General features: G+C 53.6%; 1 protein-coding gene across 8 annotated transcripts in view; it reads left to right on the plus strand.

Moving 5' to 3' along the window:
* ATG16L2 (autophagy related 16 like 2) overlaps positions 1 to 13,764 on the plus strand; it is a 40,921-nt gene extending 27,157 nt beyond the window's left edge. For 4 of the 8 annotated variants that reach the window (XM_069552999.1, XM_069552997.1, XM_069553000.1 and 1 more), the window contains 17 exons: positions 151 to 250; positions 791 to 881; positions 6,260 to 6,333; positions 6,600 to 6,851; positions 6,964 to 7,029; positions 7,376 to 7,489; positions 8,513 to 8,575; positions 9,104 to 9,212; positions 9,592 to 9,697; positions 10,428 to 10,498; positions 10,755 to 10,826; positions 10,935 to 11,055; positions 11,385 to 11,490; positions 12,476 to 12,625; positions 12,833 to 12,880; positions 12,992 to 13,093; positions 13,401 to 13,764. In XM_069552999.1, the coding sequence (XP_069409100.1) occupies positions 151 to 250; positions 791 to 881; positions 6,260 to 6,333; positions 6,600 to 6,851; positions 6,964 to 7,029; positions 7,376 to 7,489; positions 8,513 to 8,575; positions 9,104 to 9,212; positions 9,592 to 9,697; positions 10,428 to 10,498; positions 10,755 to 10,826; positions 10,935 to 11,055; positions 11,385 to 11,490; positions 12,476 to 12,625; positions 12,833 to 12,880; positions 12,992 to 13,093; positions 13,401 to 13,488 (1,733 nt within the window). In that variant the 3' untranslated portion in view covers positions 13,489 to 13,764. The remainder of the gene's footprint in view (positions 1 to 150; positions 251 to 790; positions 882 to 6,259; positions 6,334 to 6,599; positions 6,852 to 6,963; positions 7,030 to 7,375; positions 7,490 to 8,512; positions 8,576 to 9,103; positions 9,213 to 9,591; positions 9,698 to 10,427; positions 10,499 to 10,754; positions 10,827 to 10,934; positions 11,056 to 11,384; positions 11,491 to 12,475; positions 12,626 to 12,832; positions 12,881 to 12,991; positions 13,094 to 13,400) is intronic. The other 4 variants (XM_069553004.1, XM_069553005.1, XM_069553001.1 and 1 more) reach the window with 2 other exon arrangements.
* Positions 13,765 to 19,044: the final 5,280 nt, after the last annotated feature.

Consider the following 19,044-nt stretch of genomic DNA (forward strand, 5'->3'; position numbering starts at 1 on the left):
GCAGGCAAGGCAGAGCCCACCCTGCCAGTGGCTCCCCCTTCTGCATCACTGGACTCCTGCAGCCCTCCCAGCCAGAGAGGTAACTTGTCTGCCTGGGATCTGCTGGAAAGTGTCCATCTCTGCTCCAGGCTCACCCTTTTGTACCCCTAGATAACCGCCTCCTGGAGAAAGCTGAGCTGCTGGCCCGATTCTCAGAGAAGCTGCAGCCAGAGCCAAACGATGTCACTCCCTCTGTCCACCAGGGTCCCTGGTGAGTGTTTGTGTCTGTGGTCACAATGGGCTTCCTGTACGCAGGCCCTGCCCCCACCGCCTCTGCTGGGTTCATTCTCTCCCGGGCACCTCATTGGCCCTTGGCTGCTGCCCAGGGGAGGGGGAGGCAGGCTCTTGAGCCTTCCCCCAGGCCAGCTGCTTAGAATGTCCTTCTCAGTTCATTTCTCTGCCTTTATCCTACCTCCTCCCCCTCCGCACATCTGTCTTTTTGTTTGCCTGCTCCTCACCTAATGCCTACACAAAGTACATGATGCCACCTATTCCAAAGAAGGAGTGAAAATGAGAACCAGGGATGGGTTGGGGCTCAGAATTGGGAGGGGTCCTGGCAGGGGAACTCTGGGGCAAGCCCAGAGCAGAGGAGTCATGGGCAGCTCCAGTTCCTGGAGACTTGATCTTTCCTCTGCTGACTTCTGGGCTCCCACCTTCCTCAGGAGAAAATGCATAGCTCTGGCTTCAGACTTTTCACATGCATCCTCTGGATGAATGGTGGGAAACGAACACCACTCTGATTGGTTGGCAGGGAGAAGGAGTCAGACCAAGGCCTCTCACCAGCAGCTCTGAGGGTGAAGTGGCAAGAGGAGGCGGAGGGGCTCCGGCTGGTGTGTGGAGAGGTAGGCGGGGCAGGGGTCTGAGAGAGAATGGGTGGGCCCAGGATCCAGAACTTTGAGGCTGGGAGATGTGGTCCAAGGGAGCCGGCAAGTGAGGGAGATCCTCCAAGTCCAATGCCTTGAGGCCAGACAGGGCTCAGAGTGCTCTCGAGCATGGCCCTGGCAGCCTAGGATGAAGTGGGCTCCAACAGCAGCTGGAGGAAGTGAGGTGAGAGCTCAGGGAGGAGTGTGAGGTATGCAGCAAACAGGCAGCCTCTGTTCCCCTTGGATGGTTCAGCCTGCTCTGCTCATCACTTGCCCTGCAAACCCTGGGGCCCAGCACCAGCTGACAATACACATTTGCAGACTGAAAATAAGGTGGTCCACCTCCGGGGCAGGGTGTGCTACCTCTACCTGACACTGACCATGCCCCACCTCTCCTGCTGCCATGGTGTCTCTGGGCTTCTGTTGCTTCTGAACTTCCTTTTCTGGCTACTTTCCCTCCTCTTTATCCCCCTCCCTGTAGATATGGGTGTTCTTTAGAACTTGGGTGGGTTCACTGACTCCCATGGACTTGCTGTGTTTGCTAACTCCCAGATCCGTCTCTAGCTCAGGTTTCTCTTAGGAGCTCCAGACTCTTTCTCAGCTGCTTTTTGGACTTCATGTCTAAAATCAGACTCATCGTCACCCCTGTAATAATATGGTCAACACCAGTTGATGATACTGGGTTAAGTGTTACTTCAGCTAATCCTCTACTTTATGGTTTCAGAGGAAGCAGAGGCTTTGAGAGGTAGAGCCAGGATCTGAACTCTCTCATACACGAATCTGCTTTCTGTGATCTCCATTTATTCTGTCAATAAATATTTATTGACAAGTACTATAGTCAAGGCACAGGCAGCACAGCAGTAAACAAGACCTGGCCCCGTGAACCTTTTAGTCCACTGGAGGAGGCTGAGGAGCCATGACATACCTACCTAGATGTTGTTGTTCAGTCACTAAGCTGTGTCCAACTCTTTGCAACCCCATGGACTGCAGCACACCAGGCTTCCCTGTCCTTTGCTATCTCCCAGAGTTTGCTCAAACTCAGGTCCATTGAGTTATTGATACCATTCAACCATCTCATCTTCTGTCATCCTCTTCTCCTGCCCTCAATCTTTTCCAGTGAGTCAGCTCTTCATATCAGGTGACCGAAGTATTGGAGTGTCAGCTTCAGCATCAGCCCTTCCAATGAATATTTAGCATTTTTTTTTTCCTTTGGATCAACTGGTTTGATCTCCTTGCAGTCCAAGGGACTCTCAAGAGTCTTCTCCAACACTACAATTCAAAAGCATCAATTCTTTGGTGCCCAGCCTTCTCTATGGTCTAAATTTTACATCCATACATGACTACTAGAAAAACCATAGCTTTTCCTATATGGACTTTCATTGGCAAAGCGATGTCTCTGCATTTTTTTTTTTTTTTTACTTTAAAAAAATTTATTTTTAATTGATGGATAATTGCTTTATAATATTGTGTTAGTTTCTGCCATACATCAACAGATGTCTGCTTTTTAATACACTATCTAGGTTTGTCATAGCTTTCCTTCCAGCAAGCAAGCATCTTTTAATTTCATGGCTTCAGTCACCATCTGCAGTTATTTTGGAGCCCAAGAAAATAAAATCTGTCTTTTCCATTGTTTCCCCATGAAGTGATGGGACCAGATGCCATGATCTTCATTTTTTGAATGTTGAGTTTTAAGCCAGCCTTTTCACTTTCCTCTTTCACCTTCATCAAGAGGCTCTTTAGTTCCTCTTCACTTTCTGCCTTTAGGGTGGTATCATCTGCATATCTCAAGTTGTTGATATTTCTCCTGGCAATCTTGTGATTCCAGCTTGTGCTTCATCGAGCCTGGCATTTCGCATGATGTACTCTGCTTAAAAGTTAAATAAGCAGGGTGACAATATACAGTCTTCAAATACCTCTTTCCCAATTTTGAACCAGTCCATTGTTCCATATCCAGTTCTAACTGTTGCTTCTTGACCCACATACAGGTTTTCTCAGGAGGCAGGTAAGGTGGTCTGGTATTCCCATCTCTTTAAGAATTTTCCACAGTTTGTTGTGATTCATACAATCAAAGGCTTTAGAGTAGTCAATGAAGCAGAAATAGATGTCTTTATGGAATTTCCTTGCTTTCTCTATGATCCAGTGAATGTTGGCAATTTAATCTCTGGTTCCTCCGTCTTTTCTAAACCGAGCTTGTACATCTGGAAGTTCTTGGTTGACATACTGCTGAAGCCTAGCTTGAAGAATTGCCAGGTCACTTGCTCAACTAATGTCCAGCTGGGACTATGAACCCAGGGAGAGCCTCTCCCTCAGAGCCCCTACTGTAGTTGCAACCACATTTGAGAGGTGATTCTCAAACATCTGAGCCCCTTTCTGGGCTGTGAGCACCCCAAGGATTGAGATGTCTTTCCTCTGCCTCCATTATATCTCTGGGGCTTGTCTCCACAATCCATGCTGATGAATATTTATAGACTAGGTGATAAATGGGAGAAGGAAATGGCAACCCACTCCAGTGTTCTTGCCTGGAGAATCCCAGGGACGGGGGAGCCTGGTGGGCTGCCACCTATGGGGTCGCACAGAGTCGGACACGACTGAAGCGACTTAGCAGCAGCAGCAGGTGATAAATGAGGTAGATACTTTGGCCACCTGATGCGAAGAGCCAACTTGCTGGAAAAGACCCTGATACTGGGAAAGACTGAGGGCAAGAGAAGAAGGGGGCGACAGAGGATGAGATGGTTGGATGGCATCATTCAGTGGACATGAGTTTGAGCAAACTCAGGGAGATAGTGAAGGATAGGGAAGCCTGGCATGCTGCAGTTCATGCGGTCACAAAGAGTTGGACATGACTTAGTGACTGAACAACAACAGTGGGGCTTCCCTGGTGGTCCAGTGGCTAAAACTCCACACTCCCAATGCAAGGGGCCTGGGTTTGATCCCTGGTCAGGGAATTAGATCCCACATGCCACAACAAAGACCCGGCACACCTAAATAGTTTTTCTTTTCTTTTTTTTTAAAAAGCATACTTAAGAAAACAAGGTAGATCATTCCCCCCTCCATTGGTAGTTAACAGTCAGGAAACCCAGGGTCACCTCTGCCCCCTTGCAGACTTCCATCCATCCTGAGCTAGTCACCAGCTCATGGATCCTGCCTCCAAATCCATCAACTTCCACTTCCTGTACCCTGTCTGACCTGGTCCAAGTTATTCTCATTACTCTCTGGATAACTCCTCTTTTGGCACCCCCTCCATTCTCCATTCAGCACTCAGAGTGATATATTTTTAATAATAAAAAATGATCTCTATTAAAAAAGACGAGTGATACACAAATACATGCTTGTTGTGAACGTTTCAAGAGAACAGAAGTCCATACAGTGAAAAAGTAAAAGCCCCTTTCGCCGCTCTCCCCATTATCAGTGTGGTGCATATTCTCCAAAGCTTAGCCTGGCTCCCCAGTTGGGTTCTCCAGCCTCAGGTTGCATTTCCTGCCACTCTCTTGTCCTGAGCTCCTGGTTCCCTTGTCTGGGATGCTTCCAGGCACCCTTGTCCTCAGCACTCCCTCCTCATAACATCCTCAGCCACAAACCAGTCAGTTCCCATTGGATATGCCAAGGGACAAGGAGAGACTTTTTCTTTAATTCTTAGTCCTGTTTCACATATCACAACAAGCATGTGTTATCATTTTAACTTTTTATTGAAATAATTTTAGACCCACCGGAAGTTGCAAAGACAGCACAGAGAGGTCCCGTGCAGCCATTTACCCAGTACCTCCCACTGGTTACATCTTACGCCTGACTGTAGTACACACAGTCAGGGAATAGATGTTAGTATGAAGTGTATACAGTTCTTTGTCATTTTGCCCCCTGTGTAGATTTGTGTGCCCATCAAGATACAGCACAAGTTCATGACCACCCCGTTTTAGTCACAACTCAGCCCTCCCCTCAGACCATCCTTAACTCCTAACCACTAATCTGTTTTCCACCTCTATTATTTGAGTTTTGAAAAGCATCAAAAAATACTGAATCCCAAAACATCAATGAAAGTATATGATAGGTGAGGAAACAGAAGTGATGGTCAGATTGTTGAATGGTGGAAGGAATTATAAATGTTATAAACTGGGCCAGGGACTTCCCTGGTGGTCCAGTGGCTAAGACTCCATGCCTCCTAATGCAGGGTGTGCAGGTTCGATTCTTGTTCAGGGAACTAGATCCTGTATGCCGCAACTGAGATCTCATGTGCTGCAGCTAAGACCTGGCACATCTAAATAAATATTTTAAAAAAAAACACAAAAAACAACTGGGCCAGTTATAGACCCTGAATGTGCAAGGCCCCTACCCCAGCCCACTCACACAGGGAGTCAGTGCAGGCAGACACCAACCTTGCTCCTCAGCTCGTCTCTCACCAGGCCCACGTGAGGAAGGACACAGGGACGGGTTAGTAGCAAGAGCCCCAGCTTCAGTGCTCTCATGCTCCTCTTGCCGCCGTGCTGGGAACTGCTTCCGTAAGCATCTGTCGCTCTCACTGACCCTTCAGCTCTGTGGTTTCCCCAGCTCTTGGCTCTTGGATGGACGGTTCAGTAAGGCAGGGTACAGATGAGATGACTCTCCCCCGACTCTGGGGCTGGGGGGCGGCTCCATTATTCAGTCTGGGCCCTGTGCTCCCATAGTCCATTCCTGTTCTTAGCCTGCGTGCCTCTGCTCAGAGCATCTTGTTGCTCTCTGGGACTTATGCTTGGTAAGCCAAGGCTTGGAGACGCGAGGAACAGAACACACATCCTTTGAACATTAGCAGCCCTTTACTTGGAGCATGTTAGGTGGCCTGGGTTCAGATATCAGTTCTGCCACTTAGCTGTATGATTTTGGGCAAGACACTTAGAGAAGTGTCAATGTCCTCATCTGTAAACTGGGGAGAATGGCAGTAACTACGAGATTATAAAAGAGTTGGTACTGTAGAGTGCTCAGAACAAGACCCAGCGCATGTTAAGTGCTACATAACCATCACCATTATTTGAAATACTATTCCTTATAGTAATTCAGTGTTACCCTACGAGGTAAGCACTGCTATTCGCGTTGGACAGGTTCAGAGCTGTTAAAACACTACCGCGGGTCACAGAGAAAAGTGGCGCTGCAAGGAGTGGAACTCAGGTGTTAGGCTCCAGAGCCTAAGGCCCTGCCGTTGATCCCTGAAACGGCAGTGTATTCCTGTGCTTGATGCCTTAGCTGTCTGCTTCTCAGCTTTCTGCTGAGCTGGGGGCGGGTGGGAAGAGAGGCAGACCCCGTCCTACCAGCCTCTCCAGCCGGAGAGGGGCTGGAGGCTCTGCACACAGGCGCCCATGCCTACCTGTCCCGCGCCTCCGCCGCTGCAGATGGCCTACCAGGTGGTGGAGAAGAGCGAGACCCTGGGCACTTTGGAGTCGCAGCTGGAGGAGCGGCAGAGCAGGTGAGGCGCGGGCAGGGCGCTCCTCGGGGAGGCTCCAGGCCATCACTGCCGGGGTGTGGGGCACGCGGTCACCCCGCGGGTCTCCAGAAGGGCCCGACAGCGTAACGCCCCCAAGGCCTGTGGCTGGTCGCAGAGGCCGGGAGCTGCAGGACTTCGAGGGAGACGTGGCTTAGCCTTCGCGCTGGCAGCGTGGCCAGGAGCAAGTCTGTCTCAGCTCTCAGACCGGTTCCCCCAGGGTGGTGACGGAGATGCTCCCGGTCCTCTAGGCTGGCAGCTCTGAAGGCCCGCGTGGAGCAGCTGGAGGAGGTTCGGACGAAGAAGGCCGGGCAGGTGCACGCGCGGCGCGCACTGAATGAGGAGCAGCGGGCGGCTTACGAGGCGCTGCGCGCGCGCGTCGGGCACCAGGAGGCGGCTCTGCGCAGGCTCGAGGAGGAGGCTCGCGACCTGCTGGAGCGGCTGGTGCAGCGTAAGGCGCGCGCCGCCGCCGAGCGCAACCTGCGCAATGAGCGCCGGGAAAGGTGAGAGCACCCCGGGGGTCAGGCTGGGAGGCGAACTGTCCTGGCGGGGAGGGCCCTGACCCCCCTGTCCCGACACGGGAACCACCCGACTCTGGAAGCTTTTCTATCCCAGGGCCAAGCAAGCGCGGGTGTCCCAGGAGCTGAAGAAGGCAGCCAAGCGGACAGTGAGCATAAGCGAGTAAGAACGAGGATGCGCCGCCGGGGACCTGTCTGCCGAGCCTCCGCTGGGGGCTCTGCAATGCCCTGTCCCCGGGCCACTACTGTTCTACCCCGCCCCTACCTGCCTGCGGCCATCTGTGCACCTGACCACAAGTGTGCACAGTCACGGTGCCGAAGCGCCCAGGTAGACAGCCCAGGACACGTGCGGACACAGGTGGTCATAGGAGCCAGCATCTGTGCCCACCACACATGCTCGCGCACTGACCCTCGTCTCTGGGGGTGCCCGTCCTCACCGAGTAGGGCACAGGGGCACGGAGGGGCTGGCCTGCTCCCTTGGCCGTCCTAAGCTTCATTCTCTCTCCCAGGAGCCCAGACACACTAGGCGATGGGATCAGAGAGGAAGCAGAAACTCAGGTCCTGGCTGCTCAGCCAGGTTACCTGGAGAGTGAGGCTGGTGAGAAATGGAAGCGGCCCTTCAGGTGAGGACTGTCCCAGCGCTCTGAGCTGGCCCCCTCCAATCTTTTTAAGGTGAGGATTATCCCAAACTCTGAGCTGGGCCCTTCCAGTCTTCCTAAAGGACCTTGGGCCAGCCTTTGGGTTGAGAGGGCTTTGTGCAGAGACTGGGGTACACTTGGACCCCAGGGCAGCTGAAACTTCAGTAGCTGGAGCCCCTTCGGGTCAGTGCCATGCCAGGGACTCCAACCTTTGTCCCTGCCTTTTTCCTCCTTTCCAAGACCAGAGCTCTGGGGCTGGGATGGCAGGTTGGTGAAAGAGGGTGACAGGAGGGAGCCTGTGGGCAAGGCCCAAGGCTCAGCTGTCACAAGCATGTGTGCACATACATGGGGACATCAGAGCATGTATGTGTACAGACTTAGGTGAGCGCACCTGAATGCGTGTGAAGCGTGTATAGATGTGGACTCACGTGGGTGGGACCTGATTGAGGCTTCAGTCCTTGGGTGCCCCTCCCTCCATCTCCCTCATCTATCTTGATTTGCCTGGCATTGAAACTGCCCCCCTCCTCTAGCCCTTTCTTGCAGGTGGCTGGTGTCCAGGCCTCAGGGTGGTGAAGGAACCCTGGGGAGGGGCATGAGATGGTGGTCCCCAAAGCCTTGGCAGCCCTGGTGGGCCAGGTCATCTCAGGACACATGCTTTCCTGGGTATTTCTGGGATCTAGGTTTCCCCACGCCCCTGTCCCCAGCCTTGTGCTATCTCAGGTTGGGGGCATCTCCATCCTACCCCACAGGTCCCAGCTCAGCCTCCCATGAACTTTTGTTGGGGGGCACCTAGGTGGTGAGGCAGTTTTTAGTTATCATGGTGAAACTGGAAGACTTCCTTCCAAATCCCTGCCCTCCTCCACTTTCCTGGGACTGCTCTGGGTCACCGTGCTCTCCTGGCGTTGGAGGAGTACGTTCTTGCTGTGGCTAAAGAGTGTAGGGATGAATGACTGTGGTCCACACACCCACTGGCCAGTCCCTTAAACATCTCTCTCGATTCTGCCCCAGGTCAGCCTCTGCCACCTCCCTGACGATGTCCCGCTGTGTGGATGTAGTGAAGGGGCTTCTGGAGTAAGTGTGTGTGCAGCACCGTGTGAGTGAAGGTGCTGGGCGCTTTGGATGCCTGTGTCAGACTCCTGGAGCCCAGGCCTGGGCTGTGTATGAGTCCTGGTCTGTCCTTCGATACTCTGCCCAGCACTGTGTGTGTGTGTGTCTCTGCTGAGCCCGAGGCAGGAGCTGGGTGCATGGCCTCATTCCTTGCCCCTGCCTGGCTGTCTTCTGGGCTCTGCCCCTCATCCAGGGTCCTCACAGGGGACCGAGAGCTCCAAGGTGAGGCCAAACAGGAACTACCACTCATTTGGGAAACAGAGGCTCAGAAATGTCAGGGCTTCGATCAGGGTCACAGTGCCAACCAAGCAGTGCTCCGAGGTTTCTCAGGATCCACCGACCCCGCCCTGCCTCTGTGCTTGTCTTGGTGCCGCTGGCCATGTTCTGCCGCCTTCTGTGTCTGCTTCCTGTTGCTGTTGCTTCAGGAGAGCTTGAAGGGCCTTCTCCCTCTCAGAAGGCCTTGCTGAATGCCCTCCTGACCCCCTACCCCAGTTTCAAGAAGAGAAGAGGCCACTCAATCGGGGGAGCCCCTGAGCAGCGATACCAGAGCATCCCCGTGTGTGTGACTGCACGACTTCCCACCCAAGCTCAGGATGTGCTGGTAAGGAGGAGCTGGGCCAAGTGCATGGGGTATGATATGGGAGTGCAGGTCCCAGGAGCAGTCTCAGGAGGCCGGGGAAGCAAGGATGGGCCCTTCAGTGGGAGCAGGAGTTTTCCGCCCACAGCTTGTGCTGGGAGCCCTTCGGCATTTTATAATGAGAGGGAGAGACAGGAGGCCAGGTAGGGGAGTACTGGGAACATGGAAGGAGGCTGCTACCAGGGTCCAGTCAGAGGTGATGAGGCCCTGTGGGGCTAAGTTTGAAACTCAGAGTTCAGAGAGGGACCCCATGTGTGCAAGGATGCGTGACAGCTGGCTGTGAGTTGCACAAAGAGGCGTGTGTGGCAAGGACCAGGAGCACTGACCTCCCTTTTCCCCACAGGATGCCCACCTCTCCGAGGTCAGTGCTGTTTGTTTTGGCCCCAACAGCAGCCTCCTGGCCACCGGAGGGGCTGACCGCCTCATCCTTCTCTGGAATGTTGTGGGAGGTGAGGGTCGCTGCCCACAGGCAAGCTCAGTCCTTTCTCTCCGGACCTCACCCTCAGCTTGCTCCTTTGTGGGAAAGGTGTTGGGTTTCTTTGTGTCTCCTCACCCGGTCAGCCTTGTGGGCAGTGGCCAGATGACCCCTTGGCAAGAGTTCTGGGCTCAGTGCTCCTAAGAAGGGCAGAGCCTCTCACCTCCTGGAGTTGAGGGCTGCACAGTGGGCAGGGCTCAGCTCAGATGGTCCCCGTTGGGGTGGTGAGGATACCATGTCAGGACATTCTACGGGGATAGACCCTTGAGCAGGTCTCTTGGGTCCACCAGGCCACCTAGCATCACTGAGCTCTCAGAACTCAGTTCTGAGACAAGTGTTAGCTGTCTGCTCTGTGCTCTGCAGATGGGGGTGCACTGGGGAGTGAAAGCTGGCTCCTGGAGGCTTCCTGGAGGAGGCGAGTCCCCAGCTGCCCGGCCTGGCTTGCTGTGTGACTAGGGACAGTCCCTTCTCTCTAGTCCTCTCCAGACATCTGTGAGATGACCTGCAGCCCCCTGCTGGCAGTTCAGGAAGGTGCAGCCTCTAGCTAGGCTCCTCAGACCCGTATCTCCCCGCCCCCAAGAACAGACCCAGCAATTCTGTCCTCTAACTTGGGAGAGATTCATCTTCCTACTCACAGTACAGGGTCCTCTGTTCCATGAGATTAGTGACTTCATTTCGCCTGCTCCTTCCCCTGGTCCCCCCAGGGCACCTGAAGGCCAACCAGACCCTTGAAGGAGCTGGCGGCAGCATCACCAGTGTGGACTTTGACCCCTCGGTGAGAGGACCTGGGTGGCATGGGATGTCCCTCCCCGAGTCTCCACACTGGGCAGGTGGGGCTCTGGGACCCAGGGGAACAACATGGGTATCCTAGAGCCACGTGTCCTGAGAGGGTGCCTGGATAAATCCTTCTCCTGGGCCTCGATTCTCCTCTGCCTGCCTGGGTGACCTGGGCCAGGGGAAGCGCTGAGGTGGCCCAACTCTGGCTTTCTGGCCAGGCCCAGGATCTCTCCTTTCCCTTCCCTTCTCCCCAGGGCTCCCAGCTATTGGCAGCTACTTACAATAAGGCCGCCCAGCTCTGGAAGATTGGGGAGGCACAGTCCAAGGTGAGGTCTGACTGGGGAGGCAGCCTGGGGGACAGGGATCACGCCTCGGGTGGAGGGGTTGGTGACGGGGTCTTGGCCATGCCCTTGATGCTTCCCTGGGATGTGCAGGAGACACTATCTGGACACACAGACAAGGTCACGGCTGCCAAATTCAAGCTGACGAGGCACCAGGCGGTGACTGGGAGCCGGGACCGGACAGTGAAGGAGTGGGACCTCTGCCGAGCCTACTGTGAGGCCCAGCCCTCCCCTTCTCCACCCACCAGGACCCTCTCAGGCCAGGCCATGGGGGGCTGCAACCTGATCTCTGGGAGGGGCTCCAAGACTTACAGGCATTTGGGATGAAACCTCCTAAGGCTCCTCTTCTGTCCTCCATTGGTGACGCTTTCCCTGCTTTCTTGTGACCTCAGGCTTTGGGCTGGAAAACAGGGGCCTGGGTTCTAGTTCTGAGAGGACACTGTACCTCTGGGGCTTCTGGGCCTCAGCTTCTCCACACGTCCAGTGGGCTGGCTTATAATAACCCTTCTCTGAGTCCAGGGCTCTCTCTACTCCTTGGTTTAGGTTCCAGGACCATCAACGTCCTTTCCTACTGTAACGACGTGGTATGTGGGGACCATATCATCATTAGTGGTCACAATGACCAGAAGATCCGGTTCTGGGACAGCAGGTGATAGGCGCAGGCTGTGGGCAGGGGAGGTGGGGACAGGGCTCCTGTGTTCTCTTCCTTTTTCTGGCCATGGAGCAGCTGAGGGTACCTTAGGGAAGTGAGGCTCTGGTGGCCTCTGTGCTGGGCTTGGGCCCTTGAAGGCTTTGCAGCCTCGAGAATCGTGCCTCCTTATTGACCCTTGGTCCAACCACCATACTCTGCTGGGTCTTGCCAACCGAGTCCCATGTTCAGTTCAGTCACTCAGTCGCATCCAACTCTTTGCAACCCCATGAACCACAGCATGCCAGGCCTCCCTGTCCATCACCAACTCCTGGAGTCCACCCAAACCCATGTCCATTGAGGCAGTGATGCCATCCAACCATCTCATCCTCTGTCGTCCCCTTCTCCTCCTGCCCTCAATCTTTCCCAGCATCAGGGTCTTTTCAAATGAGTCAGCTCTTCACATCAGGTGGCCAAAGTATTGGAGTTTCAGCTTCAACATCAGTCCTTCCAATGAACACCCAGGACTGAACTTCTTTAGGATGGACTGGTTGGATCTCCTTGTAGTCCAAGGGACTCTCAAGAGTCCTCTCCAACCTTCTCCAAAAGTGGTGTAGTCACCCATTTTTAGTCAAAAAGAACCTAAGAGCCCAGCGTCAGGCTTGAATGGTTTATAAAAATAGCTAAGGCTAGAACCAGAGCTAGAGCCAGCCCTGCCTCAGGCTTCTTCCTCATCTGTAGCAATTGCCTTTGAAACCCTTTGGTTTCCCTTTCACATATTTAAAGATAGACTTCCATTGCTTTTCCCCCCAGCACTTATTTTAGTGGCTCAAAGGTTTCAGGGGCTCTGGCTTCAAGTAAGTTCCCGCTGGAAGGGGCTGGCTGTGGTGGGAGATTAGTTGTCAGTCTTGGGGCCTGAGGGGTGCTCTGGACTTCTGTTGGTCTATCAGGAGCAGCCTTGTCAAGGAGATTGCTCTTCACCCTCGTCTCCCTTCCTGCTCCTTAGGGGCCCCCGCTGCACCCAGGTCATCCCTGTGCAGGGCCGGGTCACCTCCCTGAGCCTCAGCCATGACCAGCTGCATCTGCTCAGCTGTTCCAGAGATGACACACTCAAGGTCATCGACCTGCGTGTCAGCAACATCCGCCAGGTGTTCAGGTACCTGCCTTGTGTCCACCGGCCCTGTGGCTTTGACTGGGGCAGCTGGGCCTGTGCAAGGCCTGTTGGCAGGGGACCCTCCGTGGAGGCCCCTCTGGACCAGGGCCTGCTGAGGTGCCGAAGCCCTTGACAGAGAGGAAGCTCGTTAAGTTTTGGGCTGAGGGCAGGAAGTGGCAGCCCCCTCCATCCTGACCTGTCTATTCTCAGGGCTGATGGTTTCAAGTGCGGTTCTGACTGGACCAAAGCCGTGTTCAGGTGTGTCTGCGAGAGCACCCATGCCTGAGTATGTCCTGTCTGTCTGGGTGTCTGCATGTCCGTGTCCTTACCTCTGGTCTCTTCTCTCTTGCTTTGCTGTGGCTCCTGCAGCCCAGACAGAAGCTATGCCCTGGCAGGGTCCTGGGATGGAGCCCTTTACATCTGGGACGTAGACACTGGGAAACTAGAGAGCAGCCTTCGGGGAGCCCACAGGTGAGCATGGCCACTGACCACCACCCCAGCCCCACGGCCAGTCCTGCTAAGCTGATCCCAGGTCCTGATGTGCTTGGGATATGGAGTCCCCGGCCCTCGTCCCATGCCTCCCATCCCTGCCCCCTCAGAGCCCTTCACAGTTCACAGAGTATTCCCATGTGCACTTGGGTCCACTCCCACCACAGCCCTTAGAGCCCACTTTACAGTGAGGTGATGGGTGCAGAGAGGCCCTCACACAGCCAGGTCCAGTGAGGAGGGGCAGGGCCGGCTCCCGACGCTCCTAAATCCTGTCCCTCCCTCTCCTCAGCGCTGCTGTCAACGCTGTGGCCTGGTGCTACTCTGGGAGCCACGTGGTGAGCGTGGACCAGGCCAGGAAGGTTGTGCTCTGGCGCTAGTGCCACGACTTCCCTGCCTGAGCCGAGGCTTTGGTCCGAAGCCTGAAGCCGGATGAGTTCCCTGCTGCCCCAGACACTCCGGAGCTAGCAGCGGGATGGGGGTGGCTCAGGGTGTTTAATGGGTAGGAAGGGCTGGCAGGACCTGGCCTGTTGGTTTAAAAACGTGTGGGTTGGTGTGGAAAGAGGGGAATCACAGTATTATTTTGTTTTTTGTTTTTTAATTTGTTTCTTCACTTTCCCAGCAAAAGTGGGGGAAAAAAAGTGCATTTAAACTGGTGTGTGCTTGCTTCTCTTCAGCCTTTAGGGAATGGAGAAGCCTCTGGGCTGCAGGCATACGGAGACCCAGGCTTGGCTCCTGTCCCTTCCATACAGAGCCAGGGCGGAGCGGTCTGATCAGGAGACAGCAGGAAGAAAGGCCCAGAGGCAGCAAAGGGCAGTGGCTTTTGGAGCTGTGGACATTTCACCTGTGCTCCAAGACAGTCCTGGTCCTTGGGCTCTCTCTTCAGGTGCCCAGGGTAGACTGAGGCTGAGGAGGGACCATGTGAGTTCTGAGAGAGGAGGAGCAACAGAGACAGCCTAGAGGGGGCCCTGTGGAAAGAAGCCTAAAAAACCAGAGCGACGTCAGGTACTCTGAATACCAGGCCTGCCTTTAGACTGGGGCCATGTTTGTGCCCCAGAGGCAGACCCTGGAGTGGATGGGGAACACCCTCCATGTGTGTCAGGGAGGACTAGACAGCCATGGGCTGGGCCAGGGCCTTCACTTACTTTAGCATCAGATTTAATCCACATGACAAGCCTCTAGAGCAGACTTAGTAGGGTGGAACCTGGGCACCCCACTTTCTTCCCCAACCGAGGGCATGGAGGAGGGTCAGCAGGACAGCCACTGCCAGTCACTGGGTGTCGAAAGGGACGCCTGTCTCTGAGTGATGGGGGCTGACCTCTGGTGGTCTGCTTAGTTGAGATTCAAAGGCTTTACTCTGGAACTCTCAGCCTCCTCCTTTTATTACCTTACAGAATCCTCCCTGGGGATTCCTGATGCCAGTCCCAGGGTTTTGGAAACCATTTCCAGGATGGGCAGGAGAGAGCTAATACCCTTTACTCTGTAGCTAGACTGTCTGGGTTTGAATCTCTGCTCTATTATTTAGTAGCTGAATGATTTTGAGGAAGTTACCTTCATGTCTTTGTGCCTTAGTTTCTTCCTCTGTAAAAGGGGCTGACAGTAGTATCTACCTCAAAGATGGTAGTAAGGACTCAGTGTATTAGTATCTGTAAAGTTCCTGGCGCACTGGATACCCAAATCTACACTCTGCTGATCCCAGCCCACTCACCACCCTTGGCCCAGCTCTCCCCTGGGCTCTGGTGACATACCCAGCTGCCTCCCAGGCATCATCTCTTCTCACACCCTGCATCTTCTTGGGCACCAAGGCCTGGGGCTGTTGTGTCTAACTCTCCATTCCTGCTGCCACTGCAGGCCACCTTCTCCTAGACCTGCTCTCTCTCCAACCTAGACCCCTCTTTGCCACAGCCAGAGTGACTTTCTGAGGATGCATGTTGGTCACACATCCAGCCCTTTGAAGTTCTCTACTGCCTGCAGAGAAACTCCGTGCCCGCAGGATGTGGCCCTGCTGGCCTCAGCTGCATCTTCACCTCCATGCTGCTCTGCAGTGTGTCTCACACAGGGTTTTCTCTGTCCAGAATGTTCTTCCCGCCCAGCCTCTAATTCACATTTGTCCTTTAGGTTCCCCTCACTGAGAGCCTTTCCTCACCTGCCAGGCCGGCTAGGAGCCTTCTCTATTTCTGTGCCTCCCTGCTTTGGGTCTGCCTCTGTCTCAGTCAGGGAGCTCTTGAAGGAGGTCAGGATGGGAGCAAAGCACTCTCTGGGATCAGGCCTCAGAGCCACAGAGAAAGCCTCAGGAGATGTTTATTAAATGATTAAATTCTCTTACTCGAGGACTCAGCAAGCCTGACAGTCGAAGTCTCTCGTGGCCACCAGGAGTCAGCAGCTGCCTAGGTCTGCCGAGGCCATTCTCCCACCTCCTGGGGTGGAAAGACCAATGCTTCCAGTAGCCGCCATTACTGAGCTGTCAGGCCCTGTGCCTTCTATCCAGTATCTTACTTGTTCTCCCAACCACCTTGTGATGTAGCTATCTTACAGATGAGAAAATCAAGGCTCAGAGAGGGTAAGTGATATGAGGTCACCAGAGCTGGGACAGCTGGACTGTGGTCTTTAAACTTTTTTTTTTTAAATATCAGAGAATCTGGGCTCCCAATTAAGCAGAGCTATAGGGTATTCCCTGCCATGCTCCAGCTGTGTGCCCACGGCCCCCACCACCAGGTGGGCGATTCTAGCTCCCTGGGCTTCCCTGGTGGTCCAGTGGTTAGGAATCCACCAGCCAATGAAAGGGCCACCGGTTCAATCACTGCTCCACATGCTGCAGGGCAGCTGAGCCCGTGTGCCACATCTACTGAGCCTGTTCTCTAGAGTCTGTGAGCTGAAACTACTGAAGCCTGCCCGCCTAGAGCCTGTGTTCTGCAACAAGAGAAATCACTGCAAGGAGACACCTGTCCACTGCAACTAGAGAGTAGCCCCCTCACTGCAACGAGAGCAAGCCTACATGTAGCAACGAAGATCCAGCAGTCAAAAATAAACAAAATTTAAAAAAATTACGGAAACCCTCCCTGCATCTTTTCTTCATTCTGGCCCTGGGAGCCTATGTCTGAGCCTGGACGGTTAGTATCCTTTGAACTGAGGGACATGCAGGGCTACAGGAGGGACGTGAACTCGATCCTGGAAGGCTGTTACCAGTTCCACCATCTGGGGCAAGGACCTCCCAGGACTGCAGTGGAGACTGCTTAGAGGACACAGAAGTGGTCATCGGGAAATTACCTGACTCAACTCCTGGCACAAGTGCCCTCCATTCCCCTCAAGCCTCCCTTTCTTCATGGGGCAGCACACGCTTGCTTCACCTCAGGGAGCACGTGCACACCTTAATTTACTTGGAGGGAGTACTTCCTGAAGGGGCAAGTCTGGAGGGTCAGAGATGGGCCCAGGCATTCCAGGAAATGAGGCAAGTGTGAGAAGAAGGGTTGGCAATGCCACGCAGGGGAAGATCTCGGAGGGGTGCCAGCTGGGCAGGCTACACCTCTAGTCTTTGCAGTCCTGGGCAGCAGAGTGGGCGGGGCCAGAACCCTGTACAGAAGACTGCTCTGGGTTTCCATACTCCAGTTGCTACACAACCTACTCTGAGGTTGCTGGCCTGTTTGTTCCCTAAAGTCCAAACTGTCGCCTCTGGGACTTCCCTGGTGGCCCAGTGGTCTTTGCAAGGTAGGAGGCACAGGTTCGATCCTTGGTCAGGGAACTCCACACGCTGCAGAGCAACTGAGCCTGTACAATGCAACTACTGAGCCCGTGTGCTCTGGAGTCTGAGCCACAGCACAAGACCCCGTGCGATGCTACAGGGATGCTGAGTGCTGCAGCTGAGACCAAATAAATAAATATTTTAAAAACCCTTCAAAACTGTTGTCCTTGCTGTCCATACGGATTGAGGTCCAGAGAGGAACCAGCAGAACTGGGATAAGAATCCAGGCTCCTGATTCACTCTTCTCAAAACTGGACTCAGGTTCTGCAGAGGTGCTGACCCATCTTCTGGAGGCCAGGTTCTAGGTTCCACTCCCAGTTGTCTTCCTGAGACCGTGGGCAAATCACAGTGGGTGGATTTTCCCTACCTGTGAGACCCTGTGCCATGGCTCTGGGCCTCACCAGTGGGGACCTGGCTCTTCCCCGGGTTGGTGTATAGACATGAGTACCGCCTCCTCTGCTAGCCTGAGGCTTGAGAGGGAGATGTGACAGAGGCTCTTGTCCTGGGCTCCTACTGCCCCTGGTCATCTCCCTATCCTGGGAGAGGCACCTTGGCTTCAAACTGCTGTTCCCAAGTCACCCTCACCAGACACGAGCCCTCTGGTGACAGGAATGGGAACTGAGCCATCCGTGTCTCCAGGACCAGAATGTGGCCTGGGGCAGGAAGTTGCTGACTAGACAAACAGTGATTGAGTAGAGGTGGTCCTGGACCTTAGATCTGCTCTGGAGGAATCCTGGTGGCACGAGGCATGGCCCCATCTGCAATATGTGAAATGCTGTGTCTGGTACAGGCTGTTTTCTTTTTATAGATGCACATTTCACCAGTCAATAATATTTCAGCTTATCTCTGCATTATCTTACTCGATTCTCCTGGCTCTTATGAAGCTCATATTGTCTTCTCCTTTCCACTTTACAGATGAGAAAAGCAAGGCCCAGAAGGGTGAAGGGATGAGTCTAAGGTTACAGCTAAGTGAGGTAGCCCAGGGACTTGAATACAGGTCTCTTGACCACTCTCCTGCTGTTCACAGGAGCAAGTGAGTGACAAGAAGCATGCGTATTTGTTTAGCACACAGTGTGGAAGAGGTGTTCCTTTCTGTTGTTTCAGGATAACATTCCAGTAAAGTATTTCCAGACCAGCGCTCTCTGAAACAGATGGGGCAGAAGTATTGCATTTGTGTTTTCAGCCAGTGGGACCAGGGGAAATTGGTTCAGGAATGAGACGCCCTCTGGAATTAATTCTTGACAGATCAAGCGGTAACAGCCTCTAAGAGGAAACTTATACTGGTTGTGTTAAGTTGTAGGATTTGGGGACAAATTACAACTCTCTCCTTATACACTAAAATTCCTGTAACTTGGTTGTATTTTTGTCATGAAAAACAGCTTCATAATGAGCAATTAAATGCAAAGATTCAGCCAGATTGTGTCATAAAGCCACTCAGAGGCCAAGGAAATAACTTGCCTCACTACTGAAAGCTTTGGCTGGGTTCCCTGGGCAGTGAGGGAAGGGTGCAGCACAGTGAGATTACAACCCAGAGGAAGGAGTTTGCTTTGGCCTGGTGGAGAGTCCGGTGGCTTGAATCTTCAACTTCTGGCCATTCCGAGAAGTCTGTTTCAGTAGAGTCTTCTCAAATACTGTGACTTTTTTGTGTGATGTTCTCATTGTGCATCTAGAAACTGAACTTACCTGGAACCTAAAGGTTGGATGAGTCCTTGGAAATCATCTCATTCTGCTTCTTTTAAAGCTGGGGGCTGTGGCAGCCCAGTGGAAAGGGTATCCATCAGGCGGCGGCAGGGCTGAGGCTGCAGGATATCCTCCCGCTCATTTCCGCCTGCCTGTGGTTGTGGGCTGGGGCGGGTTAGAGAGGAAAGGGATTCAGGTGATGCGCTGCGACTCTGCTTTGGCTGCCTCACGTTTAGCTCCTATGATGAAGGAGGCCCCCCTATAACTATGATACAGGGGTGGGGCAACCAGCTTAATTCTGTCCCCTGGTCATTGACCAGGCCTCTGGTACCAATGGTAGTGCTAAATGTGAGCAGCTTTCATTAGGAGGGGGAAGACAGAAGATGGAGATGATATTAATGTGTATTGATATTGTATTGATATTAATGTGTATGCCCTTAACATATTTATGGTAAGGCACTTTCACACCCACTCCTTCCTTTGGGCCTTATGACAGCTCTGGAAGGACAGCAAGGAC

This window comes from Ovis canadensis, chromosome 15 (assembly GCF_042477335.2).
Source record: "Ovis canadensis isolate MfBH-ARS-UI-01 breed Bighorn chromosome 15, ARS-UI_OviCan_v2, whole genome shotgun sequence".
Classification (NCBI taxonomy): domain Eukaryota; kingdom Metazoa; phylum Chordata; class Mammalia; order Artiodactyla; family Bovidae; genus Ovis; species Ovis canadensis.